This window comes from Tympanuchus pallidicinctus, unplaced genomic scaffold (assembly GCF_026119805.1).
Source record: "Tympanuchus pallidicinctus isolate F22 unplaced genomic scaffold, pur_lepc_1.0 scaffold1, whole genome shotgun sequence".
NCBI classification, from domain to species: Eukaryota; Metazoa; Chordata; class Aves; order Galliformes; family Phasianidae; genus Tympanuchus; species Tympanuchus pallidicinctus.
In genome coordinates, this window is record NW_026294618.1 from 82,377,170 (window position 1) to 82,394,924 (window position 17,755).

Sequence of the window (17,755 nt, forward strand, 5' to 3'; positions counted from 1 at the left end):
CGCGGTTGTGGTGGAAAGATGGAATAACATCCTGGGCGAGAGCATCCTCGGAACTCTCAGAGCTGCCTGGCATCGGGCGCGCTCAGGATGTTTTGCTACGCTCGGTGTTGTTGGTGTCATACTCTGCATTACATTAAAAGAACTTTGCATGTGGGTCGGCTGCACCCCCAGCTTCCAGGTCGCCCCCTGCTCCCAGAACGCCAGGAGCCGGGCGGGAGGTCACTATGGGATGCGTTTACAACGGGGCATCTGAGGAGTGCGACAGTCTCCACCTCCCGCTCCGAAGCGTGCGGCGGGGTGAAAGCTACCGGAGTGCCATCAGAGCAACAGCAAACTGGGGAGCTCACACGTTCCCGCCGTCACTCTCACAGAGGGCCCCGGGGCCGCTCTCCGTTCGCCCGGGGTTGGGGCAGGGACGGGCTGGGCAGCGGACAAGCCCTCGCTTGTTCCGTTGGGTGCGGGGAGCGCCGTTGCACAACGGAATTAATTTTTTACATTTTTAGGGGATGCTGCAAGGCGGCGGCGGAACCCGCGAGTTGCCGAGCACCCGGTGCCGGTGGGCCGGCGGCGTTGGAGGGCGCTGCCCCTTTAAATCGCGGCGACGCGGAGCAGGGAATCCCTCTCGAGGCGCGTCATTCGCGGCAAGGAAACCCGCGCTGGCGTAGTGCGACGCAAATGCCCATTTTTGGAACGTGCGACAGTGGACGGCACCAAGAGGCTCCGGCTGGGCGGGGGAGGGGGGGAGAGATTAACGGGAACCTACCGGCAGCCGGCGGGCGCGAGTTGGGGGCGAGCGAGGGAAGAACGCGGGACGCGCGGGCCGCCGGCGGCAGCTCGGAGCGGCACGGAGCCGGGGCGGAGCGCGGGGAGCACCGCCCGCCGCCCGTCCCCACCCGCGGGGACAGGTGGGCGGTTCCGGGCCGAGGGGGCGGGGCGGTAGCGCCGCGGGTTTGACGTGTGCGGGTGCACATGGTGCGGCGGCGGCGGCGGCGCGGGGCCGGATAAACGGCGCGTGGGGCCGGGCGCTGCCAGTGCCCTGAGTCACGGCGGGCACCGCGCTGGAGCGGCATCCGCGGCTCTGAGTCACCGCGCGCGGGAGCGGCGCTTTTAGCGAGGGGCGTTCGGGGGCGGGAGCCGCTCCGCCCGCAGCCCCAGGGCCGGGGCCGCGCCGCCGGCGGGGCGAGTTCGGGCGGCGCGGAGAGAGAGGACGCAGCGCACGGGGCTGCGCCCGCCTGAGCCCCGCTCGGCTCCCGGCAGCGCTCCGCCGCCAGCTCTCCCCGTAGATTTTTTTTATTACTATTTTGTCGGCTTTCCTTTTTTTTTTTTTCTTTTTCCTTTTTCTTTTTTTCTTCCCCCGTCTTCTTCTCCCGCTGCGGACTCTCCCCTGCTGCGGAAGGCGCGAGGCAGAGCCCGAGAGGTCGGCACGGAGCAGGGGGCGGGGAGACGGCGAGGGAGCGGCGGCCGCGGCGCGGGAAGGCGGGGACGCGGCTCCCCCGGGCCGGCCTCGGACCATGTACCAGGACTATCCCGGGAGCTTCGACACCTCCTCCAGAGGCAGCAGCGGCTCCCCGGGACACCCCGAGCCCTACTCCGCCGGCGCAGCCCAGCAGGTAGGGCAGGCTCTGCCCCGTCTCTTTCGGGCGGGATGGGAGCAAGCGAACGCGACTCCGAGGCTGGAGCCGCGCGATCGCATCCGTGCGGTTGGGACCCGCGTGGGTATGGGGGGGACCGCGCTCGGAGCTCCCGTCGGGGCAGCGCCCCTCGGCAGCGCGGCGGTCCCCGTCTGTCCCCCCTCTCATTGCCGAGCGGCTCTCCGAGCGGTCCCGTGGCGCTCCGGGCCGTCACCCCTATGGAGCACACGCGCGGCCCTACTCTTATCCCCGCGGCCCCCCAGCGCTCTCTCTCCCCGTCCTGCTGCCCCAGCTCCATGCTCCGGCTCCGGGCGGTGCGGGGCTGCGCGCTTCCGTCGGGGCCGCTCCGATCGGCAACTGCGGGGCTCGGGAGGTGAGCGGGACGGCGGGGACGGGAGCGGCTTCCTCGAAGCCGGGCCCAAAGGGCGCGACGTTCCATAGCCCGTCTTTCCATTTTCTTAAGAAAACATTCAAAAATAGGTTCTTTGCCTATGTAGCCCCAATCCACCACTTCGGTGGAAGACGTTACACAACCGGGGCAGTTATACAAACCGAGGTTATTTCATAACTTGTTTACATCGGCCCGCCTCTCCCCACTCTTTGGCGTTTTCAGAGTTGCGCTCCCCCCTTTCTCCCTGTACTGTTCTTTCTCGGGTGGGTCTGCGCGAACGGTCTGGCGGCGGGAGCGCCTTGCCGCCTCCCATCGAGAAGCCGTAGGATCGTTATGAAGGGGGAAAAAAAAAAAGAAAAACAAAACCAAAAAAAAAACAACAAAACGAAAAAGTCTGCTCTTAAACTTTGCCAACCGTACCAGCCCGTGACATTCCTCACATTAAAGAAGTTTTACCAGAAATGACTCCGCGGTTCCCGGCCGCCTTCGAACGCATCTCGCGGGTGCCCTCTGCGGGCCGCGCCGAGCGCGGACGTCTCCGTGTCCGGGAGCGGGATCAGGCGCTCCTCCTGACAGCGGCCCAATGCGGCCCCTCCGCTCCCTCCTCCGGCGCGTGTCCCGCCCTCGGCACTCGCCCGCAGAGCCGGGGGTCTCCGGCTGTGCCCGGAGTTCGGGCTGGCCTAGGGGTTGCTAACTCTGTTTCTCTCCGTTTCTCTCCTTTCCCTTCATGTGCTCTGGCGGAGTCTGTCCTTGTGTGTGTGTGTGTGTGTGTGCGTGCCACGGCACAGCCCGGTCTCTGAAGTGGCGGACACGGGCTCAGTAAGGAACTTGGCAGCAGCAGAAGGGTTTTCTCGCAGAACGCAGGCGATATCTCGAGGCATCTTTCCCTTGGTCCCTGCAGATGTTGTAGATTAGGATCGCATGCGAGCGCTGCCTTCCCCCAGGAATGGGGCTGTTCTGCTGATTCCGGGTTGGGCAGATCTGCAGGGCTTTATCGCCACAGAAAATATGCATTGCAGAAATTTTTTCTTCAGCGTTTTTCTTTTTTTTTTTTTTTCTTCCTAAAGCAAGGGAAGACGTACCAGTCACATGCTTGAGTGGAAACTGTGTCTCTGGGCCAAAACTTTGATGCTTTTTAATTATTTTTCCCATACAGCACAGCACTGGAACATTTTTTCTTTCAAGTTGCGTGCCGTGCTCTATTCCCCCCATCGCTGCCTTGCCATGTGGTACACACAGCCCCTAATGGGAATAATTAGTATGCTCTCAGACTGGGCTACTTCTCTCCCACTACTTCTGATATCCCAGCTACTTCTGATATCCCAGCACTGCATCCAGTCCTCCGAGGAGGCGTTCAGTGTGGGACAACCGTTGGGACCTTTTATTTGTTAGAGGGTTTGGGCCTGTGCTCTGTATTGGGTAACTGAGCATTAGTGAAGACCCTCTGGGTGGATTTTTGGGAAGGTATTTTAAAGTGTATTTTCCTTATCTCTGTTTCCGAGCTGGGCATGCCCTGCAGCATGTCGCTCCCAGCAGGGCCAGGGCCTCCTCGGGGCCGGCTCTGGTGAGGCAGAGCCAGGGCCAGGCTCAGCTCTTTGCGCTCCTAACAACACTCCTCCTCACTCCTTGTTCTGCGTGTGTAATGATACCTGTGTCCGCGTGTTGCTTGGGTTGGGTGGAGAGCAGGAGCAGAGTGCGTGCTGTGCGTGCGGCCCTGCGGTTTGGCTGTCGCCCAATCTGTCCGTGTAGATAAGGAGAGCTGAGAGCTGGTGGAGGAGTGCCCCTGGGAGCAGGAGCAGTGTGTGAAGAGGTGGGCAGGCACACAGGCTTGGCTGTGGTGAGCTGTCCTGGCGGGATGGCTTGGTTATGCAGGCAAGGCCTGGCCGTGTCAGAAGCACACCATAGGGAAAATCCAGCAGCAGCCCCGGTACCCTTATCTAAAGGCTCAGCAGTGTGCCTCCTGTTTAAGTATCTGGGGAAAATATTGCTTCTGGAGAGTACATAATGTGGGCTTGGGGGAATTCTTAAGATATTTTGAGGGATGAAAAAGGAAACCGGTGGCAGTAATGGGGCATGGCACAGACAGGCTGTAGCCAGCATGGCCTCATGCTTTGGCCCGAAAGCGAGCAGGGAGATGTGGCTGAGCTGAGCACCTTCCTTTGCTGTCCAGGAAACCTGTGCTGGGGGTGCAGGAACCTTCTGCTTGAAATAAAGGGATGTTTGCCAGTGGCTCCTATGACATTCAGATGATGACAGTCACTTGATTAGTAACTTGGGGCTGACTTGTGTCAGATGTTTGTATCTTACATGGCTGATTTGGTGATGGGTCTGACTCTCCTGGGCTCTGATGGGAGTCTGTAGCAGGTCAGTGAGTGGAGGCTACAGTGGTGTGGCACCACCACAAAGATCCTTTCCTCTGGAACATAAATGCTGTCTTTGCATAGCAAAGCACCAAAAAATCTCAATGCACTGTGCAGCCATATCTTCTAGTATCCCTATAAAGAAGGTGGGATGCTTCTTTCTCTCTGTTTGGGTGCAGGAAGACTGGTGGTGGCACAGGTGGGTAAAGGTCGTGGAGGAAGGCACTCGTGGAACTGGCAGCAGAACTTGCATCTCTTGATGCCAGCACCTGTAGTTTAACTTGTCTTGCACTTTGTGCCTACTGTGAAGTTCAGATCTCTTCATGATGATGTGATGGCTGTGGAATCACTGAGTCGTCCTCTTGTGGGCAGTGTGGTCACAGTCTACACTGGGCAGAGTATAAAGAAGGGGATTTTCCTCAGTAAATTCTTCTGAGGTGTTTACAGTGCTCAGCTCTGGTCCTCCGTTAGCAGAGCTCATGAGGATGGCATTTACTGATGTGTGTGGTGCACTTTGTGTCGGGCCTCAGCTGCAGGTGAACTTCAGAGGTACTGGTGCAGCTTCTGCCAAGTCTCAGTGCCATCCTGTCAGCATTGTTCCCCCATTCCATTCACCAGATGCACTCCTGCCTTCTCTCATCCTTTCTTGTTAGACTTAGGGCTATCCAAAGCTATAAAGTGGCATTTATCTGTGTTCAAACTGGATCTTCTGGTCTGCAGGCTTTGGCAGCTGGGTGTCTTCTGGATAAATCTGGCCCAGAGTGCTGTTGCTATCAGAATGTGGAACACTATTTGCAGTAGCCTTGCTTTAACAAAGCATTTGGGCATGGTGCTTGACTAGGCACACCCTGAAAAGGAAACCTGTGAAGTGCTGTCCCTTATCTAGGACACTTACCTGGGCTGAGGTCAGGCTGATGCAAGGGCTCTCCAGTCCCTAGGAGGCTGCTGTCCTGACCAGAGAGCGGGTGTTTTTCACAGGACCATTTAAATGCTGCAAGCTGCGGGTCCTATGAGCCCCTGCCCTCAGCAGTGGGTTGGGAGGCAGCTGGAGCAAGGCGTGCCTGTCTGTAAGGCCCAGTCTCACCATTGAAAGTCTCCTGATGGGAGCTCTTCATAGACAAAAGCATTCCTCCTCCCCTGCTTCCCCCTCCGGGGACAAGCAATTGTTTTCCTGGCAGTTTAGTGCCAGCATATTATCCAGATGGATTTACCTCTGTCTGAAATAAGGTGTATGTGTATTTTTGAGATCATTACCTACTGCCTTGGTTTTTACTGCTGCCTTGTTTTGTCTAGACAGTGCAGAGAGCTGCAGGGAACTTGTCCGATCTCAAACCTAAGAACTATTTTATAGGCTGCTATTAAAATACATATCCTTGCATGTAACCATCCTGGGGCCGGGCTTCTCACACTGTGCGGCAAGCACAGAACCTCTGAGCAAGAGGTGAACTGCTGTTCTCTCCATACCCAGCTTCATGCAGACCAAGCAAGGATTTTGGGGGAATCCTTTGGTAGGAGGCTTTTCTCTGTTTAGTAATGGCACTTCAGAGCCCAAGTTTCTCTTCCTTTTCTTTGGATTGAGAGAAGTGTTCTTCTAGAAACTCCTTAATTCCCCTTTTGCCCTGTGTTGGAAAGACCTGAGGAGGTGGGGAACAAGGATAGGGCTGGGTGAGGGCATGGCTGCTGCGAGAGAAAGTTCACAAGCCAAACATTTGGCGCTGGGCAGACCAGGATGCAGCAGGGGCCAGGGCCAGCAGTGCTGTGTTTACTTTGGGCACTGCTCTGGTCCTTGCTGGGGCCACTCCTGGGGTCTTATGTGTAGCTTCTGAGGATGTGTCATGTTCTGCTTTCACTGACAATTTATTCTCTCTCCCTCCCTGCCTTTCCTCCTAGAAATTTCGAGTAGATATGCCAGGATCAGGCAGCGCTTTTATCCCCACGATCAACGCCATCACAACCAGCCAAGACCTGCAGTGGATGGTGCAGCCCACCGTCATCACCTCCATGTCCAGCCCGTACTCTCGCTCACACCCATACAGCCACCCGCTGCCACCGCTGTCCTCGGTGGCCGGACACACGGCCCTACAGCGACCGGGTGTGATCAAAACCATCGGCACCACAGTGGGACGGAGACGAAGGGATGAGCAGGTAACCGTGTAGGGAGGAGGATGCAAGGCAGTCGATGGCGCGGGTATACATTTCCCCTATACAAAGGGAATCTCCCACTGCGCTCTCACAGTGTCACCCCTGGGGTCCCCCCATGAGGACAGCAGAGGTCTGCCCCACGCTCTGTACCTCCGCTGGTGTTTCTCAAGATGATGCATAGTGTGAGCTGCACAGTGCTTTTCTTGCTGCTTCCTCAGTGTGTGACACGATTCAGCCGATCTCCATCACAGGCCTTGTGACACCAGGCTGCGTTGCGGCTGGGTTTCAGGAGCAGGTGAAACTCTCAAGTTGAGCCTTGGGTTTCGATCTGAGTGTTTCTGCTGCTCCAGGCAGAAGGAAGCCCCTGAGCAACCGGAGCTTCACATAGGTAATTCACAGAACTGATGCCTAGATTACATCAGTGGGTGTTTTCTGTTGGCTCTGTGACCACCTGTGCTGCTCCAGTCTCACTTTTGGTGATACAGGTGCCAGCCAGTTTCATGCAGGGAGGAACAGCTCCCCAGAACACATCCAGTCTCACAGAGAACCTTCAGGATGCTATGATCTACACCCCTGACCCTCACCCTGACCTCTTCACAGCAACAAGATGGGTATCCTCCAGGTGCTGCCATCCTGGTGGCATTCTCATAGTGGGGTGGGGAAGCTGGTCCCTCTTCTGCCCATGCCTTTGTAAAGCCGGTCTGACATATCTGAAACTCCCCAAATCGCTCTCAAGCAGCAGTTCTGTGGGTTGCCACAGAGAAATGTAACAGGATGTGCTGTGCGCCCTCAGTGTATGAGCACACTGCTGTGTGAGGCCTGTTCCCAATAAGATGCAGCAGCCCTGCTGTTATTTCTGCATCATCTGCTTGGATTCACAGTCCCAATTATTTTCTGTGGTGTGGATCTCTAAAGGACCCAATTGAGATCTGAAAGGCTCACTGCAGGCCTGTGTGTGCTGGGCAGGATAGGTGCTGTCCCTTCAGCCAGGCTCAGCCACCTACCATCCCAGCATACAGGGCTGGTTCCAGTGCTGGGGGAAGCTCTCATGAGAACCAGGGGAATAATTAGCAGAGACTAATTTGTTTGACAAATGTTGCCTCTGTGTTCACAAATTGGCCGTGAAGAGATCACCAAATTCTCTGGTTTATTTGTTGTTCAGAGTTATTTGCAGAAGGATGCCTGCCAAGCAGTTCCTGGCCTGTGGCTTGTTTGCAGGCTATTTGCTATGGGTCAGATTCAGATCCAAGTCCCTTTGATTAGACACGTGCTATGGCAGGACCCAGACTGTGTGTAGTGACTCTTTGGCTCAGGTTTCCACTGCTGGTGCTTGCCTTTTTGGAAAATGTTGTGTAACGTTGTAGGAAAAGAGCCTGTCTTGATGAATGGTTCTGCCAGTGACTGCATGCATGGGGTTTGGACAAGCGACAGCTATAGTTCGTGAGTGCAGCAGGGACACAGAGAGTGCCAAAGCAAACTGCTTGTAAACAAATTTAGTGCAGCTTACAGAATATGCCATCTGAGACCCATTATAATGTAAAGCAGGCTCAGATTCACCTCTTCAGCCCTATCTATGAGATTGTTTTAAAAAAACGTAACTTCTGAGATAGATAACTTAAAAATGACTGAAGGCCTTGAGAAGACTCATTTTGGTCCCAGTGTCTTTCAGTGAGATCTGAGCTCCTGAAAACCACACACAGAGAACTGGAATCATCCCTGAGTTGATGTGCATGTCTGATGCTTTGCCTTATGGATACAATTGCATAAATATACTTTATCCTGCATACCTACAGGCTGCAAATGGAGCGGTCAGAGCCATGCTGGGTGTTCCTGCTGGGGCATCTTATGGGGCTGAGGGTACCACAACCCACAGAGGGAGGTGCTCCTGTCCCAGGACAGAGCGCCGTTACCTACTGGTAGAGGAGCTCTCAGGCCCAAAGTCTTTGTCCCGGAGTCCCAACTAGCAGCAGAAGTGCCTCTGTCCCTTAGCGTGTGCTCAGAGGTGCACTGCCTGCTGGTGAAATTGTTGCCACCATGCAGCAGAGTCTGAAAAAAGCAGAACAGAGAGAGGGGAATGCCCAGTGGCTGAAGTAAACTCCCTGAAACTGTGGAGATCAAAATTAGGGAAATGAATGAAACCAAAACAAACCAAAATGAGGTTAGAATAAAACTAATGCAAAAAATGAAAAGGCAGCAGGAAGATAATCTTGTTTGCAATTTTGACATCTATGAAAATACTAAAACTGAAATCTTCTATGAGAAGAGGGTTTTCTTTTTTTTATTTTATTTATTTACTTTTTTTACCAACAAGCACCCTGCAGAGCACTTATCTTGGTTTTGGACTCAGTCACAGCAGTGCCAGAGTAAGGTGAGCCCTGAGCAGAGCAGGACGTGGCGTGGGTGCCTCTGGTTGCCACTGCTGGGGTTTATAAGAGCTCATCTCAAATCCCCAAAGCTAGGCCTGACCTCACCAAATCCTGCGGGCTCCTGCTCACTTCCTCTGGTGTCGCAAGAGTGTAACTCTATGGGTTTCTACGGAATCACTCCTGACTTATATCAGTGAGGATGTCAGCTGGCCTCAGGAAGCCCTTGGTATCACTGGAGCCTTGCCTGCTGATGTGAAAAGCAGTCTGTTATCACACTGAGTGCTTGAAAATCTGAGGTCGGATTTTGGGGTGGTATAAATAATTGTTGCTTCACAGACATCGTGAGAGCTCTGCTGATCTCCCTCTCTCCCCCCACCCCATCCCCGACCTTCAAGTTAACAACTATTTTTGTGTGGGAAGCAGCAGATATTTTCTTTCAAGAAAGAGGCGCTTACAACATCACACTCTGGTTTTGCTTAATGTACCACCCAAGTTGTGAAACAATCAGAGCATCTTTTATCTGTTTGGCCTTGTTGCAGATTCACTGTCCTCTTACACAATCTCCCCCCCACTGCTCCCCACTCTGCCTTCTCCTCACCCTCATGCTAAGACCTGGTGCTAGCAGAGATACTGGGTGCTTTCATCTTCTGCTGACATCAGTGGAGAGGGGGAGTGCTGAGCATCCTGCTGGATCAGGCCTTTTTTTCTTTGTGTTGCGGTTAAATCTTCACAAACTTCAAGGAATGCCTTGCTCAGATCTGATTGTGGGTTTTCTTGGCACTTGCCCATAGCTGTCGCCCGAGGAAGAAGAGAAGCGAAGGATCCGGAGAGAGAGGAACAAGCTGGCAGCTGCTAAATGTCGTAACAGGCGCCGAGAGCTAACAGAGAAACTCCAGGCGGTACGTGCTCTGCATGCATTTCTCCCTCCTTGTTGCCTGCCCTTTGGACCAGCTTGCAGGGTGTTGCTCTCTCTCTACCAACCTATCTAGGGAAGATGCTGTAAAATGCATTCTGCCTTCCCCTTCCAGGACTGCCCAGTGGCATTGCTCTTGTGTCAGCAGTGGTGAGGGCTCAGCAGCCTGATTTCTTCTCACTGGCTGCCCAAAACATCCTAGGAGATCTCTTCCCATACGGCCTGCTGACCAACATGTATCTCCCTATTCCAGGTCTCTTTCTGTAAGTGGAAATAAATGTGCTGTGTGCTTCAGATGAAATCTTTGAAAGCACACAAGACTCTAGTATCACCTGAAAACAGGAGAAAGTGAAGCAATGTTATATGTGCTTCTCTAAGCTGCATCCTTTAGACTAACCTGTCTCTGGTGGGCGTAACTGATGGGTGTAACTCAAGGGGAGTAATGCAAAGATGTATGGTTTGGTGCCATAGGGGAATAGTTAAGTTAAAGAACGTAGGGATGAGTGCAAGAACTGTGAGATGGATAAGACACTGGCTGAAGTGCAGACAAGGATGGGTTGCATTAACAGAGTCTGTAGAGATTCCAGCGCTCCTCTTCAAGAAGCAGCCTGGGCTTGGTTCTGTTCAAGCTTGTTGAGAATCACAGCTGTGAAAGCACATCGGTGAAATGTGCTGCTGACTCAAATCTGGGAGGTATTCTCAGTGCAGGGGAAGCTGGACAGCCTATAGGAAGAATTTAAGGATTCTCATGACTAAACTAATATAAGTGAGAGGAGTACAAACTAGGAGGACATATCCTGACAAATTGAGGGTGAGTACTTTTGCAAGCTCCTCACACAGGAAAATACTAATTGCTCACAGATTGACTATGAGCCATCAGTGTTACATGATCGTGGGAAAGGTAAATGGAGTAATCCTGGGATGCATCAAGGGATAATACAGTGGAGATGAAAGTGTTAATCTTTTGCACAAGTCACAGGAGGGCCTCATCTGGAGTATGAGATACTGAAAGAAAATGAAAACAGTTGAGAGATAGCTTTATACTATCTGCATCTAGGAAATGAAAAGAACATGATTTAACCTTAATACAAAACCCAATGGTAGAGGATCTGAGTCCTCTCTGCTAAAGTGTCTCTCAAGTAGGTAGCAAGGGAGAATAGGTGTTTAAGCCACAGAACAAGACAAGAGTTGTAGAAACCATCCATGAAATAACAAAGGTGAGCTCATGAGAAGACCATTTATATCCCCTAGATTGGTGAAGTCTGGAAATAGCCTTCAGGTAGACACAGGAAGTGCAAAATGCTGAACTAGCAGATACCTCGTGCCTTGCTCAAAGGGGCTGGGGTGTATCTGCCCACACCAGCTGGGAGCTGGACTTGATGGCCATGTTCTAGGTCAGGAGCAGTGCCAGAACCTCAGATACTTACTTATTGCATTTTTGTCTGCAGGAAACTGAGGTGCTGGAGGAGGAAAAGTCAGTGCTTCAAAAAGAGATTGCTGAGCTCCAGAAGGAGAAGGAGAAACTAGAATTCATGCTGGTTGCTCACAGCCCTGTGTGTAAAATCAGCCCTGAGGAACGTCGGAGCCCACCAACCAGCAGCCTCCAGAGCGTTCGGACTGGAGCAAGTGGAGCAGTGGTAGTGAAGCAGGAGCCTGTGGAGGAAGAGATCCCATCTTCCTCTTTGGTCCTTGACAAAGCTCAGAGGTCTGTCATTAAGCCCATCAGCATTGCTGGAGGTTATTATGGGGAGGAGGCACTCAACACTCCCATCGTGGTGACCTCAACACCAGCCATCACTCCTGGTTCCTCCAACTTGGTGTTCACCTACCCCAACGTCTTGGATCAGGAGTCTCCTCTCTCCCCGTCCGAGTCCTGCTCCAAAGCTCACCGGAGGAGCAGCAGCAGTGGTGACCAGTCCTCGGATTCCTTGAACTCTCCCACCTTGCTGGCATTGTAATCCCCTGAGGCCCCCCATTGCCAGTGTGTTACATCCCCCGCCCAGCTCCATGGGGAGACCTCTCCATGGGATTAGAGACAGGCACAGGATCGTTCAAGCACAAGGGCAGCAAGAACAAGAATGGGGAAATGCTGCAGCTCCAGGAAAGAGAGCGAGGACCAACGCCAGCTCCCTGGAGGCAGGAAATGGCAAGGGTGGGACTGATGCACCAGGACTGATTGGAGAGGGCAGTGTCTCCTCTGTAAGGTCTGCCAATGGAAGTCTCGTCTCGGCACCATAGTGGACTTGGGGAGCACTCCTGGCCAGGACTGAAAGCGAGCTGCAGACAGTTGCTAGCCATCCCTTTCCTTTGTGAATTGATCTGATCGGTTATGCTCTGTGCTTAGATCTTTCTGGTTAGTTACCTTACAACTTCTTCTTTCCCCCTATCTCTCTCTGCCTATCATTTCCAATGTTGTCGATCCTATGACATTTCATCCAGTTGATCTGTACTCTAAAGTCTTGTTAGGATCTTTCTTGGGACAGGCTGTGGGAAACATGCACGGTTGCCTAGCTGGGAAGGGGAAGCCTGGTGAGGGGGGGACCAAGAGGAGCTAAAGGGCTCAGTGGCAAGGGCAGAGCTCATTATCTGTGACACAGACACCATAAACAGGAGGCTCACGTGGAGGACTTTTTTTTCTTAACGAGTAGATATACTTATCTCCTTGGGCTCCTCAAAAGCCAAGTTAGCATCTCAGGGCCAAAGTGGCATCAGAAAAAAAAGCTGCCGAGTTGGCACTTAGCAGTGTTTTTGGCAGGATTTTAGCCACAGTTTGATAATACCAAATCTGCTGCTGGACTTGTTTAGTTCTCCTGGGCTGCCCGTTCTCTAGGGAGAATTGCATCTTACTTCCCATCAGAGCCCCTGACTCAGATGCTGATCTCTTCCTGTTAGTAAAGTTGTCCCCTCTCCTTGGTAATATTTGCAGAACATACTACCAAAAGAGGTAGTGCTGTGGAGACTGGCAGTGGTTAGGAGGGTGAAGGGATTTTGTTGTGCCCTTGATGACTTTCCTTGTTGGGAAACACGGCGGCACGCTTCCACACAGTTGATACTTGCTGGTGGAGTTTACTCAGAGCTTCTCAGTTTCCAAGGCTGGAGGAAGGCAGGAGTCCAGCCTCCGGCACAGCACAGGCCTTGAGGCACTCCTGACCAGGCAGCAGTGGTGTAGCAGAAGTTCTAATAACATCTGGTGTGACAAGTTGATATTGGAGAAAAATTAGTTATCATTTTTTGCACCTCGGTCTCTGGCTTTTGTTGCTTTTTTGTATTTGCAGTGTAGTTGATCTGGTTTTGCTCGGGTTGACTGGCCTAAAGACCAAAAGCAAATTAGAGGGCTCTTCCACCAACACTGGGTCACTTTCTTCTCCAGCATGTGGGCTTGGCTTCTAGTACTAAGTGCTCACAGATGGTAAAAGTGCTGAAGTTCACTGCTGAGAACAGTGATGTGTGAAACTATTCCTGCTTGGAGCCAAGCTCAGTTCCCATAGGTGTCAAGGCACTGTTGAACCATGAACTTGTGCATGTGAGGATAGCCCTGCTTGCCAGTTAAGCTGCTTAGGGGATAGCTCTTTAGTCCAGCCTGTTGAAGCTGTGATGGAAGCTATTTATTGTGAGATTTTCTTCGTTATTATTGTCTTTAAATTGGTGGAAAATTGGGAATTTCTTGGTCAGGCTGGACCTGGAGAAATAAAAATGCAATGACAGGGTCAGTGTTGTGAGATGCTGAACTGCTACAGCTCTTGCCAACTCTACTGGGAATTAATAGGGCCCAGTCTTGTGCAGGCAGACCTTTGCTCAGGCGGTCTGGATTCCCTCAAACTCTGGTCACTGCCTATTCCTTCAATAATTTCAAAGGGACACTATTTGGCTGGTTTTTGTTTGTTTTGTTTTTATTATTATTATTATTATTATTTTAAACCGAGTTATTTGCAAGAACTGCCAGCAATAGAAAGATGCTTGATCTTTCTCCTTTGTAAAACTGATTCAATAATACAGGATTTTCCTTTGTTGCTTAAACATTTCCATTGTTACTCTAGTGCAAGAAGTTTCAAATTGAGCTCCTTCAATAACCAAAGTTGATAAAGGAATTCTCCCCTCACATGATCATCAAAACTTTCTTTTAATAAAGTAGAGGCTTTATGAAAAAATCCTTAGGTGTGGCCTTCCTTGTACTCTATCCCCACATCTGCCAGCCTACAAATGCCATCCTAGCAACTAGAGATGTTTGTTATCACATCTGACATAGTCCTTCTCTGATGGCCCCAGATTGGTCTCTACAAGTTACCCGAGTGATGTGTTTTTTGTTTGTTTATTTGTTTTTCCCTAAATTGACAGTTCTTATATCAGGGACTCGCCACTCATCCATACCTGCTCCCCATCCCCATGGGAGAGGCATGTATCCCAAGAAAGTCAGTAACTCCTACCTTAGCTTTTGCTCCCTGAATTGTTTCTGGAAGGAGCTGCAACTGGCTCATGCCCACTGCATGTTGACCTGTCATTGATCTTCTCAGTAGTAGGACAGGAACATCCCCTTTTTTTGTCCTGTGATACTGGTGGGGAGCAATTTGAAACTGCCCTAAAAGACAATCACTTTCTGCTACTTGAAAGAGCCCTGAATGCCTTGTGCCTGCCTGTTCTCTCCCTCAAACCTCTGAGAGGATGTCTGTGTTGGGCTCGCTGGTCTTCTGCCTTTTGTATTTAGTGGATCAGCATTACCTTTGTTTAGTTGCTCGCAGACAGGTACAGCTTGAAGTCTCCTGCTGTTTTGTTCTGGCCCTCTGTAATTCTTTACAGGTTTACTGGTGTGCTTTTGGGAATTGAGTGTCTTCCCCACTCCACAAACTGTATTTGCCTTGAGTACCTTCCCCAGAGATTCCTAAACGTACAGTGTCTCCATGTTCTTCTGCACATACTGGGGATGTTGGGTCAGTTTCTGAGCAGAAGTTGTGGAAGTTGATAGAAAAAGGCCTTGGGAATTTCAGCTGGTATTGAAGTGACCCCCTAGTGACTGGCCCAGTGAAACATCCAGCAACATCTGAAGTTAATCAGTGCCCAACTAGGAGTGGCAGTAGCAGCTGCTTGAAGGAGACGCTTGGCTTCCAGGTGATGTTCAGCATTCCAGTTTTGCCCTTGTTCTTCCTTCCTCCCTCCCTGGTTGTGGCACTGCCTTCATCCATTCCTTTCTCTTCGGTGTGGAGATGGGTTAGTCTCAAACTGCTTGTGGTGTGATGGTATTTGGGACCAACCTGCTGGGGACAGTAGCTCTCTGTTGTGTTTTTTATAATTATTATTTAAATGATCTATTTAGTTCATCTGAACCTTTAATTTTGCTGCTTACTGTATGTAGGATCCACCTGGCCTTTATCCTAAATGAAAAGAAAACAAAAACAAACCTAAGACACCTCTCTCCTCCCTGGTATCTTATTATTTATTGGCAGGCAGCCGTTCCGTGCCTGCTCCAGCAGATCTGCCCGCCATTAATTTAACATCCTCACAACTTGCATTCCTGGTGTTTGGTTGTTGCTTTTCTGCTTTTTGTTTTGATTTTTTTTTTTTTTCCTTTCATTCCAAGAAAGACTTCTGAAATGTAAGAAATCTTATTGTTATGACACTTAGAAGTTCATTTTCATTAGGAAGGCCAAGTCAAACATTTTAAGAGGTGAGGGGAACAATCTACATTTTATTTCTTATTTATTTATCATGTTTACATCTTTTTTTTTTTTTCTTGTTCAAGACTTGGATATAATAAAGAAAGCATTAAAAATATTCCAATTTTCTTCTTTTTTTAGGGTTTTTTTTTTTTTTTTTTTTTTTATTTGATTCTTTAAATAAAAGATTCTGGGCTTCACTGTCTGTATTAAATGTAAAAAGAAAAAAAGAAAAAAAGAAAAAAAAAATGTTTCTAAAGATGCATTATCATTCCTCTGTGAACAGTAGGTGGAGTTGAGGAGAAATCTCAGAATACAAGATAATAATAAAGTTCCATACTGTTTTACTTAATTGTTCCCCTCCTATCCTGTATGATTAAAGGGTTATTCCACTTTCTTGTTTGTGGTTACTTGATATTAAAACCATATTAAAATGTGTAGAAAATAAGTATCCAATTGTTTTTGCTCAGTGAGAGGATAAAATGTTGTATATATCTTGATATACTGTGTAGTTCAAAGTAACATCAATAAGGGATAGTGCATCTTTATTAGAGCGATAAGTTACTAGTGTCACTAAAGTCTACTTTAAGATCCTCAGACATAAAAAGGGATCCTGGTTCCATGTCCCTGGGGAAATGGAAAGCATCCGGTGGCATTTTGCTGCTGCACAGTGGGTGTCAGAGATGGAATTGAGCCTCAGCGATTAGTATGCGACCATGAGGGTTGTTGAAGGTTTGGGGGCACCATCATCTTTTTTTCCTCAAAAGTTTTAGCTCATGGGTTTTGTTTTGTTTTGTCTGCAGTGGAATAGTTTCTGCCAAGGAGGTTCTTAAAGGTGACTACTGAATTGGAACCCTTCTTTGCTCGTTGTGATCTTGGTATCATTCTTGCAGTCCTGGAGAATCTCAGCTCTGAGGTGTTCTCTCTGGTGCTGTCTCTTCTCTGTTCTTGTTACTTTACTGTAATACAGGCCTACAGTATTTGCACTAAAACAAAAAGCTTGTTAGAGAAAGCTTGCTGCTATGGAAGAAAGAACATATTAAAATGGTTTTGCTTTTAAAATTTTAACTGAGTAGTATTTTGTAGAATAAAATCAATTTAGACTGAAAAGAAAAATGACTTTTCTTTTTTCCTCTGCACTCCCTCCCCCATTCTCCTTTCTTTCCTTCCTGTTCTTGGTGTGATGGTTCCCCCCCCTTCTCCTTTGGTGCTCAGTTGTAATGATTGGCTGTATTGTTGACTATGCTGCTGAGAGTTATGACACTTGTAAATCTTGTTTTAATGACATTGTGGACACTTTTGTATAGCAAGAGCTAACTGGAGTTCTTCTCTCTCTGTTAATTGAAGTCATTAAAAAGCTCCCTTTGCCATGAACAATTAAAAGCTCGCATGTTCCTTCGATATGAACAAATGGGTACAGCATTGCCAGGTGCCTGGCTGTAGTACATTTCAGTGCTTCTTTCATTAGAGCAGCTGCAATCTAGACAGCTGTTAGCAGCAACAATGGTAAATTGGGCAGAGGCTAGCAGAGCAGACCACCTGGGCTAAAAGGCAAATAATGCATTAATCCTTTCTTCTTTGCTTCAAAAAGAAAGGAATAGAGCCAGAAAATGCATGCTGAGGTGACCTTATTATTTTATTTTTTAATCCACTGCTTCAGCCAGAAAGACTCAAAGCTTCTGCTCTGAAAGCTTGGGGTGGGGTGGACACCATGGCTGCTCCACTGGCAGAGAGAAGGAGGTTAATACAGGATTGTCTTGCTCACCTGGGAAAAGCTGCAGTCTGGAGAGGAGGAAACCCAGACACTGCAGGTTAGGAGTGGAGGATGTCATATTCAAGTAAAAATACTGTGGTGGGGAGGAGATGTTGGGTGAGTCATTGTTAGCCAACATGGCGTCGGGCCAAGCTGCTCGTTACTCATGGATTTCCTTAGGAGTAATGTCTGCTTTGGCTTCCTGCTGGTCCCTGTCCTCTCTCTTTTTTCACTCTGTGTTCTCACAGTGCCATAGGGGAAGGTGATGAGAGATGTCGGTGCAAGTTATGTGGCTTGTATATGGAAATATTTGTGAAGTCATGGGGAATGCTGAAGGTATCAGTCACCAGAATGGGGAATACGTGCACATGCCTGCGTGAAGTGAGCTCAGCAGTCAGGAATCCGTGTTGCAGGAAAGCTGACATGAAGTTGTTGTAGGACAGCACAGGCTGTAGAGCCGGAGACAACTTTGGGGTGCCCCATGGTGCTGAGGATGCAGAGGGTGAGGAAAACTGGGGAGGCTTCTTCTGGGAGGCTTCTTCCAAATTTAC

At 50.1% G+C, this 17,755-nt stretch overlaps 1 protein-coding gene across 1 annotated transcript; it reads left to right on the forward strand.

The window, feature by feature from the left end:
* The first annotated feature begins 1,217 nt into the window (after positions 1-1,217).
* FOSL2 (FOS like 2, AP-1 transcription factor subunit) lies at positions 1,218-16,834 on the forward strand. Its single transcript, XM_052702243.1, has 4 exons — positions 1,218-1,610; positions 6,273-6,527; positions 9,682-9,789; positions 11,252-16,834. Exons 1-4 carry the CDS (start codon positions 1,512-1,514, stop codon positions 11,759-11,761), a joined length of 972 nt encoding a protein of 323 aa, XP_052558203.1. The 5' UTR covers positions 1,218-1,511; the 3' UTR covers positions 11,762-16,834.
* The last annotated feature ends 921 nt before the right edge of the window (positions 16,835-17,755 follow it).

What these genes read in the sequence shown, in the direction of transcription:
- FOSL2 (XM_052702243.1), top strand. Translation starts at nt 1,512, where the DNA reads ATGTACCAGGACTATCCCGGGAGCTTCGACACCTCCTCCAGAGGCAGC. An exon ending in GGAGACGAAGGGATGAGCAG is followed by an intron (nt 6,528 to 9,681) that starts GTAACCGTGTAG and finishes ACTTGCCCATAG; the next exon opens with CTGTCGCCCGAGGAAGAAGA. An exon ending in TAACAGAGAAACTCCAGGCG is followed by an intron (nt 9,790 to 11,251) that starts GTACGTGCTCTG and finishes TTTTGTCTGCAG; the next exon opens with GAAACTGAGGTGCTGGAGGA.